The sequence below is a fragment of the Nesoenas mayeri genome, assembly GCF_963082525.1.
Source record: "Nesoenas mayeri genome assembly, chromosome: 9".
NCBI classification, from domain to species: Eukaryota; Metazoa; Chordata; class Aves; order Columbiformes; family Columbidae; genus Nesoenas; species Nesoenas mayeri.
The window spans coordinates 11,386,498-11,402,846 of record NC_137557.1 but is presented as its reverse complement, the minus strand read 5'-3'; the positions used below and the strand labels follow the sequence as shown (position 1 = coordinate 11,402,846).

Sequence of the window (16,349 nt, the reverse complement as noted above, 5' to 3'; positions counted from 1 at the left end):
CGCATCCCAGAGTGGGAAGCAGTGCAGAACCTGATCATCACAGAGTTGGGCTACACTGAAATGGATTCACAGTATTTCCGTCTCTACGTATTATAGAATAAGAGTGCCTTTAACCACTTAAAATTATTTACAGCCACAGCTATTTCCATGGAGTGGAACTTTTCAACCATTTGAAAAACAGGTCTTGTTGACAAATCCTAATCCTTTTACTTACTTAAGCAGTGGTTTTATATTAGTAACAAATGTTACTACAGCACAAATTATTAGGGAAGTCATGTGACTCTTATCAAGTCCCAATTTACCAGTGTTTTATACTAAGACCGGTTAATTTACATTTTGTTAAACCTAGGTTTCACATTATCTCAGTATGTCTGTGACAACTAATGCTGACTGGTGTTCCTGCTACTGATTAGCTGGAAGAAAATGCCTGAACACCAGTAAGTCCAGGAAAGCACTACTTGTTACATAATCAAAACCCAGTTTGACTGCATCCTTTAATTGCGAATGCAACCATTCAGTGCTCAAAAAATAGTTTGGGTTAAAAATGAGATTTAAAAATAAAAGTTCTAGAGGAAAAAAAGCCACTATGTTTTCAGTGTTTTCAGAGCTGGGTGTGGAGACAAGTTTCCTCTGTTAATATAGTATTTGCTGGGTGTTCATCATAATATAATACAATCTTAAGCTGTTTTCTGAATTTTATCATAAATAAAAGTAGTACACTGAATATTGAGGCTGAGCCTATGTTCATTGAAAATAAGTCTTTAAAGTTACTTTACCTGAGGGCTTGTGTTTGTCTGCACTGATGGAAAAATATCAGAGAAGTTTTAATAGAGGACTCTGTACATTTTCTGGTTGATGAGTATAGGAGTCTGGGGATACTTTGGAGACACACAGCTACCATAGCTATGTTCTGTAACGTCTTAATTACTTTTCTTAAATGTTGTAACTCTCTATTTTTGAAGTATTGGGATATTTGGAACTGCTGATGGCATTCTAATTGCAGTCTTACCACTTATATAATTTATGCTATGTAATTTTAGCTCTAAATATTTAATTGCTCTGAAATTCTCTTATCAAATGAGAGCATACCTGCTAGATTTTTACCTCCCTTAAAAAAGCCATTAAAATTCCTAGCTGTTTGTACTGGGTGTTGGCAACGAGTACATCTGAGTTAATGAGGCATTTAGGTATAGGAAGGATAAATGTAATTCAGTATCATATAAAAAGCATTGGGAATCAGAGAGAGACTGTCAGTAGATAAAATTAAATGAAGAAAAAGTCCAGTAAAGGAAGTTAAATTTACACTATATAATTTTTTACTACCTTGCTTTTGTGTTTATTACCAGTTTGATGTAAACTTTGAATCTAAAACGATTCAGTCTTGTGAGGTCCCATTCATTCTAAAGGCCTTACACTGATGGTCATATTAATTTAAAAAATTATGCAATTATTTCAAAACATGCAAATGCTGCTTATCAGAAAACAAAGCCCTGAACAAGCAATACAGGTTTATGCTTGTCTCATGTTGTATAGCTGTAGACTAAACAAAAATAATTTAAATGTGTAGAGTAATGCGACATAAAACAATATAATTAAATGTTTCATACCAAGAGTACATATTTCTCTATGTTTTCTTTTATAACCACTTATATTATAGTTTCCTGATTTTGTTAGGAAGTCACCATTAAAGTGCCAAAATTATTTTACACTTCATGGAAAGTGAAAACTGGAGTTTTAAGTATGGCACCTCGTGTTGCAGAGTTAAACTGTATTTTCCTTGGTTCAGTAGAAATCTGTATACAGTATCAGAACTGAGTTTTGAGTAATCTGTCTGATCTGACCTTTTGTAAGCATTGGTAGTTATCACAATTTTTAGTTACCTTTTCCCCCCTGGGTGAAAAAGGTCTTCCCTGTCATGCAAGATACCTGCCTTCATTTTCAAAGAACAACTCTTTAAAGTCTTCTGGTTTATCTGAGAGGCAATTTTTACTTATAAAAATAGAATATGCTCTTCCCACACAGGCTATAAACCAGTTTACTCTTGGAATTTCCAGATGCAGTGCTTTTGTGTAAAAAGACAGCAAGTATATTGTGGAGGAATTTCCAAGGGGCTAATACTGATCCCTGGCAGCTTTCATGGTCCATTTGAGAATCACCTGCACTGTGATGGTTATCAGCAGGATTTAAGGAGATGCTAAATTCTTTGTCCCTGATGTCTTTAAATGTTAGTTCTTCTGGGAGTTATTTCTCCCTAGCGACAAGATTTTCCTCTCAGTGAAATGTGTGTGTGTACAAAGAACTTATCTCATTTTATTGCGCTAATACTGAAAAACTAAAACTAGGGAAAATTTCCAAGTTAAATGCATTTTTCTGTGACTGATTTTGCAGCACTACAGAACAATTTCACTCGAAGTCTTCAGATTGCCCTTAAAGGTCAATCATCCTCAGATTTTAGATATTTTCAGTAAAGCTTTGGACATACTTAAATGAAAATATGTGTAAGATGGAAGGAAATAATTGCTGAGAAAGTAAAGATTTTATTCCTTTTTAACTAGTTATTTTATTCTAAATATAAAATTCCTTAAAAGCAGCAGGTTTTAGTCACTCTGTCTCAGAAGGTTGCTTGGTGTAGCTTTAATCGTATTAGTAGTCATTGGTGTAGTTTCATTCATATTGATCTTACTCTCAAGATTTACAGGCTTGGTCTTCAGAGTGATCATTTTCTCAGTTTTTTTTATTTCACCTTCTTATAAATGTTGATTAAAATATGCTTGACAAGTAAAATTAGCATCATCAGACAAAGCTGTTCAAATGTGTTTCAGTGTCTCATACAGCATCAAGAAGTAAAAGATCATTCTGAAAATGGGTTGTATGTGCTTTTAGTACTTCGCCATCATGGCCAAAATAGATGTTAAAAACATGCACAAGCATTGAAATGACAGCTTTTTACAATATTACTGTCTATAGTAGAACAGTATAGTCTGCCCATCTCTTCTTTAATATTTTTATTATGTCCCTAAAATAGTGGAGGTAATCAGGTGATTGCGTTGTGTAAGTAGGCAAATGCATCATAGTAGTGGTGTGTAACATTTAGCCTATATAAACCACAACTGTTCTCTGTATGTAGCATATTCAGTATCATCAGCACATTTATATATTTTCTTTTTCTCATGCAGAAAATTAATGAGTGGATATAATTTAGAATTATTTTACTGTGTGTACTTGAATCATGACAGTTTGATAAGGCTCAGAATTTGGGAAATTTCACGCATTTAACAACTATTCAGTTGTTTTGCTCTGTGATGTTGGGTAAGAGTGAAGAATTAGGTACCTTGATTGCCTTTAGTTGATTTTAAAAGGTACTTTGAGGTCAATAGGGGAAAGAGCTGAATTAATTCTCCCTAATAATTTACTAAACAGCTGATTTGCATTAATAACAATATATGTGATCAGTCAGCAAAGACAGAGAGCAAAGCAGAGTGTTTATAGCCAAACCAGGTAATTGGATAGGAGAAAACAGAAGTATGCTTGCCATAAAATTAATAGAATTCCTGGAAACTCCATGATTTTTTTCAGTAGAATTTGGTAGTCAGACCAAGCAAACAGCTGATAATATTTTTTAAGAGCTGTGAAAGCTTCTTTCTCTAATGATTTGTTTGTCAGTGTAGCAGGGTTTTATGGATGAGAGATACATACTTGTGAATCCTTTGCTATGCAGCTTCTCTGGCTTTTCCTACCTGTTGACGATGATTTAGCATAACACATTTATAGTAATAAAGATGCTAATCTGTTGCTTTCTGCATTTTTTACGTGGTCTGTGATTAATACATTTTGCAGCTCTTTGTCTAGGTAATTTTACTTGATCTAGATGGTCTTACCATGCGGCTGCTTCTTAAATGCATTTGCCTTGTACCAGTTACTAACGCAGGTGGCAATTCAGCTCAAGAAATAGAGATTGATTGTTCATGAGGAATAAGCCTCTTTGCTGTAGTTCTGAAGCTGGAGTCATTGATAGATTGTAAGAATAATTGGTCATTCTTTATTTGTCCTCTTGAAAAGTACTTGGACATTTTAATCCATTTTCAAAAGCTGCTAAGGTTTTAACTTCAGCTGGAGTAACATAAAGGAAGGAGGATGACCAAACTAACTGACAGGTGCATGTCTCCAGGTGGAAGGTGAGCTGTAGAAATGCCCAATAATTTGTTAATCTATTATTATTATTTTAAAATATAGGCTTTTACTTGTTCCAGGATCTTATCGTTGCAACAAAAGGTACCTATGAATGCTTTGCTCTAATTAGGGATATAATAAGGTCTGCAATGAAGTACCACTTGGTTATACTTTAGATGTGTCAGGTCTATTTTATAACATTAATCCAATTTAAATGTATTTAATGGGCCATATGGTACTCTTCATTTTCTCGAATTTGTAATATAAACCTATAACAAGATGCTGAAAACCAAAGTGAACTCCAGAGAGATAAAATTGTTCATTTACAAATAGCATGTATGTCCTCACACTGACATGAATCACTTCTTGATTCCTCCCTAAGCACATGACTTTGCTTTCCTTCTGATCTGAAGGGAGGGTTTGACTGACACAGTGGAGACCAGCCTGAGGAACTGAGTGATCTAAATAGCACTATTATGTGTGTTTTACTGTAAGACTGACTAGCTGAAGAAATGCAGTTTGCCTGCTCTACAGTAGGGAGTTAGTTCTTATTGCTGATAATTTATTCTAGATGCATTTTTGAATATATATATATTTCTATTTACCTATTTAAAGCTAACATATAAAGGATCATTAAGTAGGGCCTAACTGCAACTGGTGGAGTAATGCATAGCAACTGAACTTTTTTCCAAACTGGGAACTCACAAATTGTTTTTTTAATACATATGAAAGAAAAGATATAAGAATTAAAATGGATCAAATAGTTAAGTTATAAAGAAGTTCATGTTTTTTTAATGGTAGCGTTTTAGATTTAAACATGCCTAAGTAACAGATTAGTGGATGGGGAAAAAAAGAAGGAAATGGAAGGCAAAATGCCAGTGTGATACATAGGTGCTATTACATGATGATCAACAAATTATTTGTCATTGAAAAACTTTAAAATGCTTTAAATCCTGTGTTTGTGGACATTGGCATTGGTGTAATCTTCTCCCCCACCCCCGTGAGTTCTGTGGCCTGCATTCCCTAGTCTTTGTCTTTTCCTTAGGAGTGGCCGTCATTTCCTAGCAGCAGTGATTTGTTCACAGTGAGTCTTTCATCTCTGTCCTGCATTGACGCCTGCTTGGCTCACAGTAAGGACCAGGCATTCTGCTGCCGAGCATGGAAGCTGTCCTACTTGTCAGAAATTGCAGTTACACTTTCAGGAGCTGATCTTTTCCTGGTTTCCTGACTGCTGCATATGGAAAGAAACTTGAGACAGTGCTTGTACATTTTGGTAGGAGAGTGCTTCACATGATACAAGAAGAATATTTCCAGTTGATTAACTAAGTAGGCTTTGAAAGTAATTTCTGTGTCAGTAACAGTAGTATCTTCAGTGAGGGAAGGTAGAACAAAAATTTAGAATGTTTCTTCTGGGTATGGATGAGGAGGGAAGGGAATGAAAGCAACAAATACTGACATAGCCAGTATTTGTGGGTAATTGTCCTGTAAGAAGGTATTTTTAGGTATGGGTGGGCTGCTCTTGCATTGACTAAGTAAAAAGCTTGCCTCTTAGTTTAATAACACTTTATTTATGGGCAAGTTTTATTAATTGTAGCCTATTATTATTATTATTTATCTTAAAGTACATTAATTTGGGGAAACATTTAGTTTGTTCAATTACTGCAAAACACACGACACGAAGTTTGCAATCACTCCCAAAGACTTGAAGAAGACTGATGTCGTACAGTCTGCATAACAATAAAAATAAATCGGAAGAGTGAATGGTGAATGTTGAACAAAGCAGGTGAACTCTTAAGATGTAGGTAACTCTGGGTTTTCACGTATCTTATTTCAGACATTTTTCTGTTGAACCCAAAAGCTGTGTTTTGTATCATTCAGTAAAATTTAAAACATCAAAGGAAGAACAGACTACTGATCATTATAACTAGGCTCAAACATGTATTTATTGGATTTGTATGTCATGGAACAGACACGCTGTGATCTTGTTAAATGTCTTCTCAATGTGATTGAATCCTTCTCAAGAATGATGTAAAAGGGTTTAAAAACGTTAAAAAAAAAAAAGAAAAACCCACACAAAACCCAAAAACCTTCTTAATCTAAAAAATCCTCAGAAAACCCTGATTTAAGCTTTTTTCTGCGATGTTATAACAACTATGACTTACAAATGACATGTAAGATTAATGTTATGGTAATGTTTGAATGTTATTATTCTTTTTTATTACTACACCATGGAGAGCCAGAATTTTGGCTGCTGTGAATTTTCTTGCTCCATGGATATCTTTAAAGGGGATGGTATTTACTATGGGTGGAGTGCACATACAGAAATGATCTTTTGTTTCTGTTTCAACAGTAACTGTCAGTCTTTTTAGACAGACCTTGCACAACTGTGAGTATATGTAAGAATGGTAGGAGCAGAAACGTTTAGCAACAACAAAAAAAGAGTGATATAGCCACTATTCAAAACCACTTTTGAAGTGGAAGCTATTTCTTGAAGATATTTTAAAATAGTTTTCTGTGAGAATCTGCAGCCCTTATTTATACTGCGTAATATGCAATTGTGTTCTTCATAGCACAGAAGTAAAAGTGTATAGCAATAATTATGCTAATTTTAAAATGGAAAAATACCAAGATTTGTCTCTTTCTAACTCTTAAAACATTTTCCTGCTAACCTCAGGAACTTTAATATACAGAATCTAGTTTTAGTATTGAAAAAGAACTAATCTGTACACTGTTCATGTATCAAGATAGTAATTTAATATATAGGTCTGAGGAAGTTATACTGTAGAAACTGTCAGCTAAATGTAAATAATGTATAGTACTTCAACTTCTTAACATTCTTAAAAAGAAATCTAAGTATCTTATTTGCTATAATAGATGTTGAAAGCTTTTGTGCCTAATGTTTATTAAGTGTTTAATCAACGAATGTATTTGAAAGCTACACTAGCATGTCACTCTGTCTTGGACTTGTTTTCCAATTTTCATTTGTTTTTATTGCAATTCTGTTGCTAAGATTTCACTATTAAATACTTATGAGAAGGAAATACAAACATGTCACTGACTAGAACTGGTTTTAGCTGTTGACCCTGAAAATGCGTATTTCTCTATCTTTAGCCTTTTTATTGTTTTTTCTCTTATCCCTACTCTGCAATTGCAGCAAATTCTTCACATTGCCAGCATTTCATAGACCATAGATATGTTGAATATGATTATCTGATTCAGCTTCTTGCTGGTAGAGAACGTGCTATTGATTCCTTAGTAGCCGTTAAAGACCTCAGAACACACTTCTAAAAGGTACCATGGTGATCTCTAATCTGCTGCCCAGTTTGGAATGTTTCGTGTGCCTACCAAAGGCTTCTTCTCTTGCCTGTCCCTTTAAATTAGATGTGACTTTCACATTGTCCTTTGAAAGACTTAGCCATGTTGCAGCACAGTCTCCATTCTCTGCTATGGCCGAACCAAAAGACCCCAGTTATAAATCAGTACAGGATGAAAGATTTGTAGACTCACTACTATGTATGAATCAGCTAATACCTGTTTGCTCAAGGGTGAGTTCCAGCCCATTTTTAAATGGTAGCAACCCAAAGAATGCTGTGTAAATGAGGTATTGATATGAGTTGCTAAGAGTTTGATTGCAAATAAATAAACAGAATTTTGATTTGTGTTTGTTTTTCAGAGCCAGAGCTCCAACTGTGTGGAAAAGACTAGATGTCCAGGATCTAATGTGAGTTCTGTGCAGATACAAGGAGATTCAGATTATTTCATCAACCATCTTGGAGTACCTGCCATGCAGTTTTCTTATGAGGACATCAAAACATCAGAGGTAGTTATGAATAAAAATGGGCAAACTGAAAATAGCAGAAAGATAGAAATAGATTTTCTCAGGTTATATCCTTACATGACAAGCATGCTGTAGTGAGTTTTTTTAGATCTTCAGAGGGAATACCACAGAGCTTAAAAGTGACTGATTTTATGGGGGTACGACATTCAAACAAACCGACAAATGTTTAGTACAAATGAAAAGCAAAAAAGAAAAAAAAAAGGAGGACATGATGTTAGAAATGTTAATATTGCTGATAGTGTTAAGGGTTACATATTATCTAACCTAACATTTCAGACTGCTTTCAACATAGAGGAAACAAGTTTTAATGTGTATTTTTTTTTTCCTGCACAGTAGAATGAGACAGCCTTCAAAGTAAATTTTATATCAATTTTCACTCTGTAGACAAAATATAACTCTAGTATATATGTTGGTTATAAAGATCTGTATGCTCGATTGGAGTCTTCAAATCACCATGTTCTTTTTCAGTCCATTGTCCTGTGCAAGGTAAGTAGAAGGAAGAGGCATGTTGTGCTGTTTGGAGACCAAGTTGGAATTGAACGCAGAAACTGTCAACCTCAGCCTTCACTACTGTAGGTTATATTTGCACCTGGACAGCTCAGACTGACCCGCAGTTGGTCAGTGGAGGATCAGGAAGCCTGGCATTAATTATTTCAAGATACAGTGGCCATGAGAAAAGGTGTGCATTTTCTTGCAAATGTAACAATGCATTGACTTCATATTCCCCTCCTTTCTTTCCTTGCACTGTGCTTATTTACATATGTGTGTATCTTTCCAAGTTCTAGAACAAAGCTGAAGCTGAGTTGAACTGGAATGCTTCCTGACACTGCATGCTAATATGCTTCTATTTCACAAATGAAAAACAGAATAGCAATATGCCAAATATTGGAGTGTTGTTGTGATGATGTTGTGTAAATTAAATTAGATTAAGTCAAAAATATATAAAAAGGAGACTTCTGTTTCTGAACATCACTACAGCTATTAGACAAAGCATTCTGTTTCAGATTAAACACAAGACAATGGCTGTAAGAAAAATGTGAAGGCATAAGTTATATGAGTGCAATGTTTATGACAGGCTTGTGGTCCAGTGCAAATTTTTGTTGTCAGCAGCTCTTCCATACAGTTTTCCTTCCAGATCTGTGTATACAGGACCTATAGAGCATGAGAAAGAATCTTCAGGCTTCAGGATATCAAAATATATGTATTTCTCAGTAACATTTACAAACTGAACACTGAAGGTTCCTTTGGCTTTTGTCTATTTCAGTCCTACCAAAGTTATTCTTTGTGTTCAGATAACTTTGCAGATATGTATTTTTTTCTCAGCATGATGCTGGAAATTACTCAACAATGTAATTAAAATCTTAAAAGAGAGTATGTTTATATTTGCTTAAATATGACATAGCAAATTTGAGTATCTATTGAAAACTCAGCTTTTGAATTTGTGGTAAGTGTGATGTGCAGTGTTGTAGTGATGTACTGCACACTGACTATAGAAGATCTTGACCCCGGGAGATCTATTTCAAAATTTGTAAATTTCTGTTTTCAAGAGGCTGGAGTCTTTTCCTAGAAGTGAAGTTACACAGAATTATTAAACTTGGATTGCTATATTTTTGTTATTTATTGTACTGGTTATCAACAGTCCATCAAAACAGGATCATTTTTGCTCCCATTTAGCTATGTTCTACCAACCAACCTGCTTACTGTTTATTGCACTTGTGTTTTGCAGATTCTGTTTATTGTATCAGGGATAGTAGTACTATTGGGCAAACAGAATTTGTTCTGGGTTTACAGTTGTATTAATAAACATTGTAGGAATTTCTCTTGTGCAAGTTAGTGACTAAAAATAATCTGTTGAGTTGTAGGGAGGGATTTTTGCTTGTTTGTTTCAGAGCCATTCAGCTTTTTAAAGTATGCCTCAGCTTTGTCAGCTTCATTGCAAAACAAGATATGGATTCAGGAAAACGTTTCAGAAATGAGATGTTTTGATGTGATTTTGTAGCACCAGGTTGATTTCTTCAGCTGTCTCTTTCAGTGCTGTGACCTACTCAGGAAATTCTCTTCTTTTGGACTATCTGTTAGTTGTTTATTTTATCCACCTGCCAGACAGCATGCAGTGTCACGTAAAATTGATGCTATTCCACACTCAAAAAAATGTGTGTTAGAGCAGAAAAAGCCCCAGACCTGTGCCTTGTAGTGTCCCTACACAGCAATAGTTAATAGGTCAGCTTTAGACATGTATTTCTTACACAGTAAGTGTAATGTCAGTCCTCAAAGCTTTACACTGGCAGGAACCTGAGGAGTAAATAAGAGGAAACAAATGTTGTAAGAGGAAATGTTCAGACCAGAAGAGTAAGTAAAACTGTCGTGCTTAATATGATCTAATACAGCAAACCACAGCTTCAAGGAGGCTAAATCTGCATGGCGATAGCCTGTGGTCAGGTCTGTCAGCTACTAAAGTGTGTTCTAAGTAGTCAGACATGAGTATCAAATGCAGTGAGTGAAATGCAGCTCATTTATTTACTAACAGAAAATACGCAGCATTTTAGTCTGCAAATAGGAAGTAAACTTGGAAGAATTTTTCAAGTGGTACAGGAGTATTTCGAGCTATTTTTCAAGATGGAACTAGACTGTTATTGTCCATTTCTGTGTGATTGCAGTTGACAGTTTCATGAGGAATCCAATTTTTTCAATTATAGCTAGATGATTTCCTATGTTATCTGGATATTATTCATCCTTCTCAGTGCACCCTGTTAGATAATGATTCCTGTCTCATAACACAAAATCTTAAAATCCTTTTGTGATAACGTGGTAGGCTACATCAATACTAGCATTACAAATATTGTTTTGAGAAAAAAAAAAGTTACTGTATATTATTTGAAAAAAAAAATACTACCCTCTTTTTGTTATTTACTGATGGACACATACTTAGCATGAAATATTTTATAGTAGCTGTCCAGGTTTAGGTGTGCAGGGCTTACAGAACATTTACTTTTACACCTAGACCATAAAAGTTGTTTTCCGTATCTTCACTCAAACTTAAGTACAGGCAAGAAGTATAAAAATTACCTGTCACATTATTCACAGGCGAGACCCAAATAGTGTAATACCATGGACCACTAAGCTAATTTAGAAGAAAAATGAAAAGAGGTTTCTTTATAGAAGGCATTTGTATGTAATATATGTAGAAGAGTTTAGAATTTTGACAGTTTGAGATTGTATCCTCTTTAGAGAGAATGCATAATGGTTTTTATTTCTGTTGAAATATGCATAACTTTTTGAAGGTAACTTTCAACTTTCATTAGAGCCCTTAGAAGTGATTTTCACCCACACTGCTGTATAACAGAGGCCACTAAATCTTAATTCTTCAATGAATGTGGCTTCTCAGTTGTTTTTACCATCAGCCTCCGCTTCCTCCCTTCCCCCCGTCCTGCTCTCTTTTTTCTTTCTTTTTTATCGTTCTTTGGGGAAACTTACTGCAGTTTCTTGATTTCAGTATTTACATGCTTAGGCTGACACATCATGCACTTCTTTCAAAAGAAATCAAAAGCTTTCCAAGTTTTCTTTGTTATGAGAAAAGAAACAGGAGCTGTCCTTGATGGAGAGAACTTAGGGTCTAGTTTACAGAAAAATAACTCCTGTGTTTTGTGCTGCTTTTCTCTTTCATGTGCTGATGTTAGTGTAGAGGGAGGCTTAGGCAGTGTGGTGTGCTCTTCAGTGCATCTGGCTTGTGTCTTTAAAAGTGAATGGGAATGTAGTGATTATACCAATTTTTGTCTGTATGGGGACAGTAATGAATGTCTGTACGTTACGGAGTTCTGGTGTAAGTGGTTAGGTGTACCAGCTTAATCCTGTGTTGTGAGGACCTTCAGCTGCTGGGGTTTTTTGGTCTTCTTTTGTCAAGGTAAAGTTTTGAACTGAACATACAAATTCATAGACATCTGGGTGGCATGGGGAAGTTCTGGATGGTGGTCAGGACTCTATCCAGTCAGCCAGACTGGCCACACTGGGACCTTACCAGGAATGACTTTGTCACACTGATGACTGGGAGATTCTGTTTCCCATCTTTATTTATGTACTGAATTGGTTTCACTTATGACCTTGACGTGGTGTTTATATTATTTAATTTTAGTTCAGTGAAAGTGTCTAAGTAATTAGCCTCTGTTAAAAGTTTAATATAATTTCAGTGGACCTTGTAGAAAGCATTTGGAGTTGTTTTTTTTTTTTTTAATTTTCAGGTTTGCAGCTGCCTTATCAATCACTGCAGCATAGGTAATTCAGCAGTGTAGATGGCCACTGGCTCTATTACCACATGAATAGCTATATCCATTACCATTATAACCTCCAGCACACTGCTGCTTAGATTTCACAAAACAAGCAATGAAAATAAAGTTAATTTCTACCTGTCAGTGAGCTATTACCCTTTCTCTGGCTGCAATAATTTATTAAATGCTACTGTCTATTTGAAATAACAGTTCTGTGTATCTCTGATCCAGAATGGACTGCATTGTCAACAAAACTGAAAACAACCAGTAAACAATTTGCAAACTGTAGAAGGATAGATAATCCCCAGTGACAGACACAACCTCTGTCTTCTGACTACAATGTCTGAGCTGCAACTTATTGAGAAATGTAACATGTATTGTGATGTGAAGCAGTTCGATATATGGTGAACAAACTCTGGTAACCCTTACTGTAAATTTCTGACCACTGTTCTCTTACATTCTCTCTTAGCAAAGTTTTGTCAATGATTTTTTTGTATAGATTATATATACATGCACTCTGGTTTTATATGCATATGTTTATATGTGTATATATATAATCAAGGTGGCAATACAGAGGGCAGCAAAGTCTGTGGTGTAGTTTTGTCAGCACATTCTGGGTAAAATGAGAAATTTAACTTCACAAACACAACCTTGTATCTGTGTGCACACATGACTGGTCTGATCTATGATATCCTTTATTGAGACCAATTTTTGTATTGCTAATGTAGTTCACTGGTCAAACAGTTACAGTGCTTGAAGTCAATCAATTTTTATGTTCTTATGCTATTAATCTCACTGTTACTCAATATACAGATCATTTTCCCCTTTACTTCTGATATGTTATCCAGTCCCTTTCCAGACAGGAATTAGTTACTGTCTTGAGATGTCTTGAGATTTCTGAGTGACTACTTGGATGATCCACAGCTGACCAGGCTGTTCTGGTAAATTTTATGCTGTTTTGCTTCTCTCATTATTTATGTCCTCCTGGATTAAGCGTCACCCAGTACCCAATCAGTTTCTCAAATCCGAGTATATTTATCAAGAACTTCAATTAGAATCATCATGGCAACATTTTCTTAGGAGGAGCAGGGTAAACCATATACGAAAACATGGTGTACTTGCTTCAGCCTTAGCTGCTCAAAGCAGAACTTCCAGGCCTCTGGCATATGCGTGAATGTTCTTAGAAGATAATTAGCACCAGTTGTTTGACCCTGATATTCCAGGGAGATTCCTACTCTAAACAGAAGCAATATTTCCCCTTCTGTATCTAGATTAATATGGAGTTTGTATAATAGCAATATGTTACTGTGATGATCTGCAATTTGGTAGCTTTTCCATCTGAAGATAAGGCTCTGCGTGCCTCCCATCTTTTCCTCTTTCACTCCTCCTCCCCTTTCTTCCTGGTATATGTTAAATCTTTTAAGGAAATACACAGCCAGTGGCTGCCCATGGCGAGTTAAGGGAGACATTTCATGCACGTATAAAGGGATCAAAGTACTTGTGTGCTTAGAATACCAGAGAACACCAGAAATTCTTTGCAAAGGAGCAAATGTGTATCAGCCTCAGAATGAAACGTTGCTTGGGAATGCAGGATTTTGTTTTTCTAACCTTTGGAGAGTTTGGTGCTGTTGCATTTGCTACTGAGAGATTTTGTGAACTTTGTACTAGAACTTTCTGGTCAACAAGGTGTAGCAATGGCAGTGAGATGTGTCAAGGTGAAGAAAAAGGTTTAACTTTTGTTTATGAACAAATGATGAACTGCCAGTGTGTAAAAAATATAATTGGAACAGTCCCCAGTAGATTGCTTTGGGATGACTTGTGAAAGTAGGTCCACACCATGGCTGCTTGTGTGTCTTGCCCTTCTCACTCATCAGTTATACTGTCTCTATAATAGCTGTGCTTTTGCTTACTCATACTGTCTTTCTTCTGACCAACATGTTTTATCTTTTCTGTCTGTCTTGAGCAAAAATCAGTGATTTTTTAAATTTCTCAGTACATTCAAGGGTTACTCATTGTAGTACTCACCAGTACTACATTAATACATTAGTCCATCTGTTCACTTGGATGCTAATTTAGTTGAATTTGGTAGTGAGAGCATGCTGAAATTGTTAAGGTTAATGACTCAGTGTTTTACAAGACAAAATACATTTGATTTTCAATTGATAGCTTGAGTTGTTTTATTGAATAATATGAATATTTAGCTACCTAATTTCATGGAAGAGCATCTTTGTTATTCCACTGATGTTAGTGAAACTGATGACACCGTCTTCGGTTGGATACATTACTTCACTCCGGAAGAATCTGTTTGTTCTCAGAAATCCTAGTGCTTTGATGTCACAAACATTCCATGGTGCATCCAGGTGGGGAAAGTTGTGTCTGTAAATCTGCTGTACAGTAACAAAAATGAACAGCTTCTTTAGCATTCACACAAGTATCAGAACTTGGTTTATAACAGCAGATATTAGTACTGTAGCACTCAACTTTTAATACTTAAATACTTTTAATACTTAAAAAAAAAAGGTCACTGGACTATCAAACAACTATTATATTATTTGAGTCAGTGATACATTCTCTCAAATAAAATTTCAAATGTTTGATTTATTATGGCCATTAAGGAACTGATTAATAAGGCTGTTAATAAATAAATATTGTCTTTGAAGACATTATTTTTGTTCTTAGAAAAAGCCAGTTCTGATTCTTACTGCAAAATGGCGAGCCTCCCACCTACACAGTATCTGTCTGATGCAGAAAATCAGAAATCTTCATTCAGTGTAATAATTTAAATATTCTTTTAAAGCACTAAAAATAAAAATTGTAAATAGGAAGCATCCAATCAGGAAAGAGAAGTATTGTGTTTTATAATATTTTTGATTGTGAAAGTCATTGTCACTGGGATGCATGACTTACAACAGGACATAGGATGATCTTACTGGCACTGTATGCTATCCACGTAATTCGAATGATCATAATTGATCATAAAATGTTACAAAGTGTTCTTGCATCCTTCACACCACACATCCCTGCAAAGGTGTCCTCTCTTACATGTAGTGAATCTGAACTGAGCCTCCTTTTCCTGACCTTTGGCACCTTTGTGAAGACCCTCTGTGAGGTTCCGCATTTCTGGCTTGGACTGTTTCCTCCTCCTTAAACTGCTGATTCTGCCTTTGGTTTTAAAAGCATCAAGGGAAAACTCTGGAGAGGAATAAAGCTATGCAAGCGTCCTGATACCTTAAAAGTTGCTTTCATTCTGCTGCAGTCTGTGAAATTATAGCTTTACAGTGATTATTTTAATTCACTTAATAATGCAAGGAAGAAAATGTTAAATTAAAAGGGATGAGAGAAAAGTACTTTTACCCTTTGCCTATCTGATGACTGTTGGCTTGAGTTTTTCCAGCTATAATTGAGTTGAATAATAAAATAAACTGTGCAGCAGTGATTCCAGTTATGCCTCTTCTGTTCTCTGTGGCATCTGATTTGGCAGGCATTGCTTATTTTGTTCAACATCTGGTGACATCACAAGGTCAGTCCGCATCTTTACCACAACATTAAAACAGAACATAGATTTGGTTTTGTTTCTTTTCTAAAACTGAAGTGGTGAAAATACCAAAGAAAAGCCTCTTGTCAGAAACTCTTTCTGACATGCGCGTTTTCACAAAGTAAGGTCATTCTCTCTTTGAATGAGATTTTTTTACACACGTTAGGCTGTGTCAACTGCAAAGCTTTGCTTTCTAAAAATAACTTAAAAGCATGCACATTTTATTTCTTTAGTTTCATTTAAGCAATAACCAGTAAAAACAACTTCTATATTGCTTTATAATCCTTTGTGGATTTTAGGGGGTAATATTTAACTAGATGTCAAGAGCATTTGCTCGAAAGGGAGAGTCAGCCCACTAATGAGATGGAGAAGCGTGCACTCTCTTCTGTGATATATTTGCAGCTTTAAGGGCCTTTATTAGTGAGAAATCCTATATGCCATACATTCATGCCTGGTGTTATTTCATTCATTTAGTTTAACCCATACATTAGAGAACCACACTTTGCCTTTGGTATGTTCTTTGCTAGATAATCCACTTTTTCAG

At 35.4% G+C, this 16,349-nt stretch overlaps 1 protein-coding gene across 1 annotated transcript in view; it reads left to right on the top strand.

The window, feature by feature from the left end:
* NAALADL2 (N-acetylated alpha-linked acidic dipeptidase like 2) overlaps positions 1-16,349 on the top strand; it is a gene marked incomplete at both ends in the record, with an annotated part of 329,666 nt that overhangs the window by 247,274 nt on the left and 66,043 nt on the right. Inside the window, one exon of the mRNA XM_080349764.1 lies at positions 7,844-7,990. Within this exon, the coding sequence (XP_080205890.1) occupies positions 7,844-7,990 (147 nt within the window). The remainder of the gene's footprint in view (positions 1-7,843; positions 7,991-16,349) is intronic.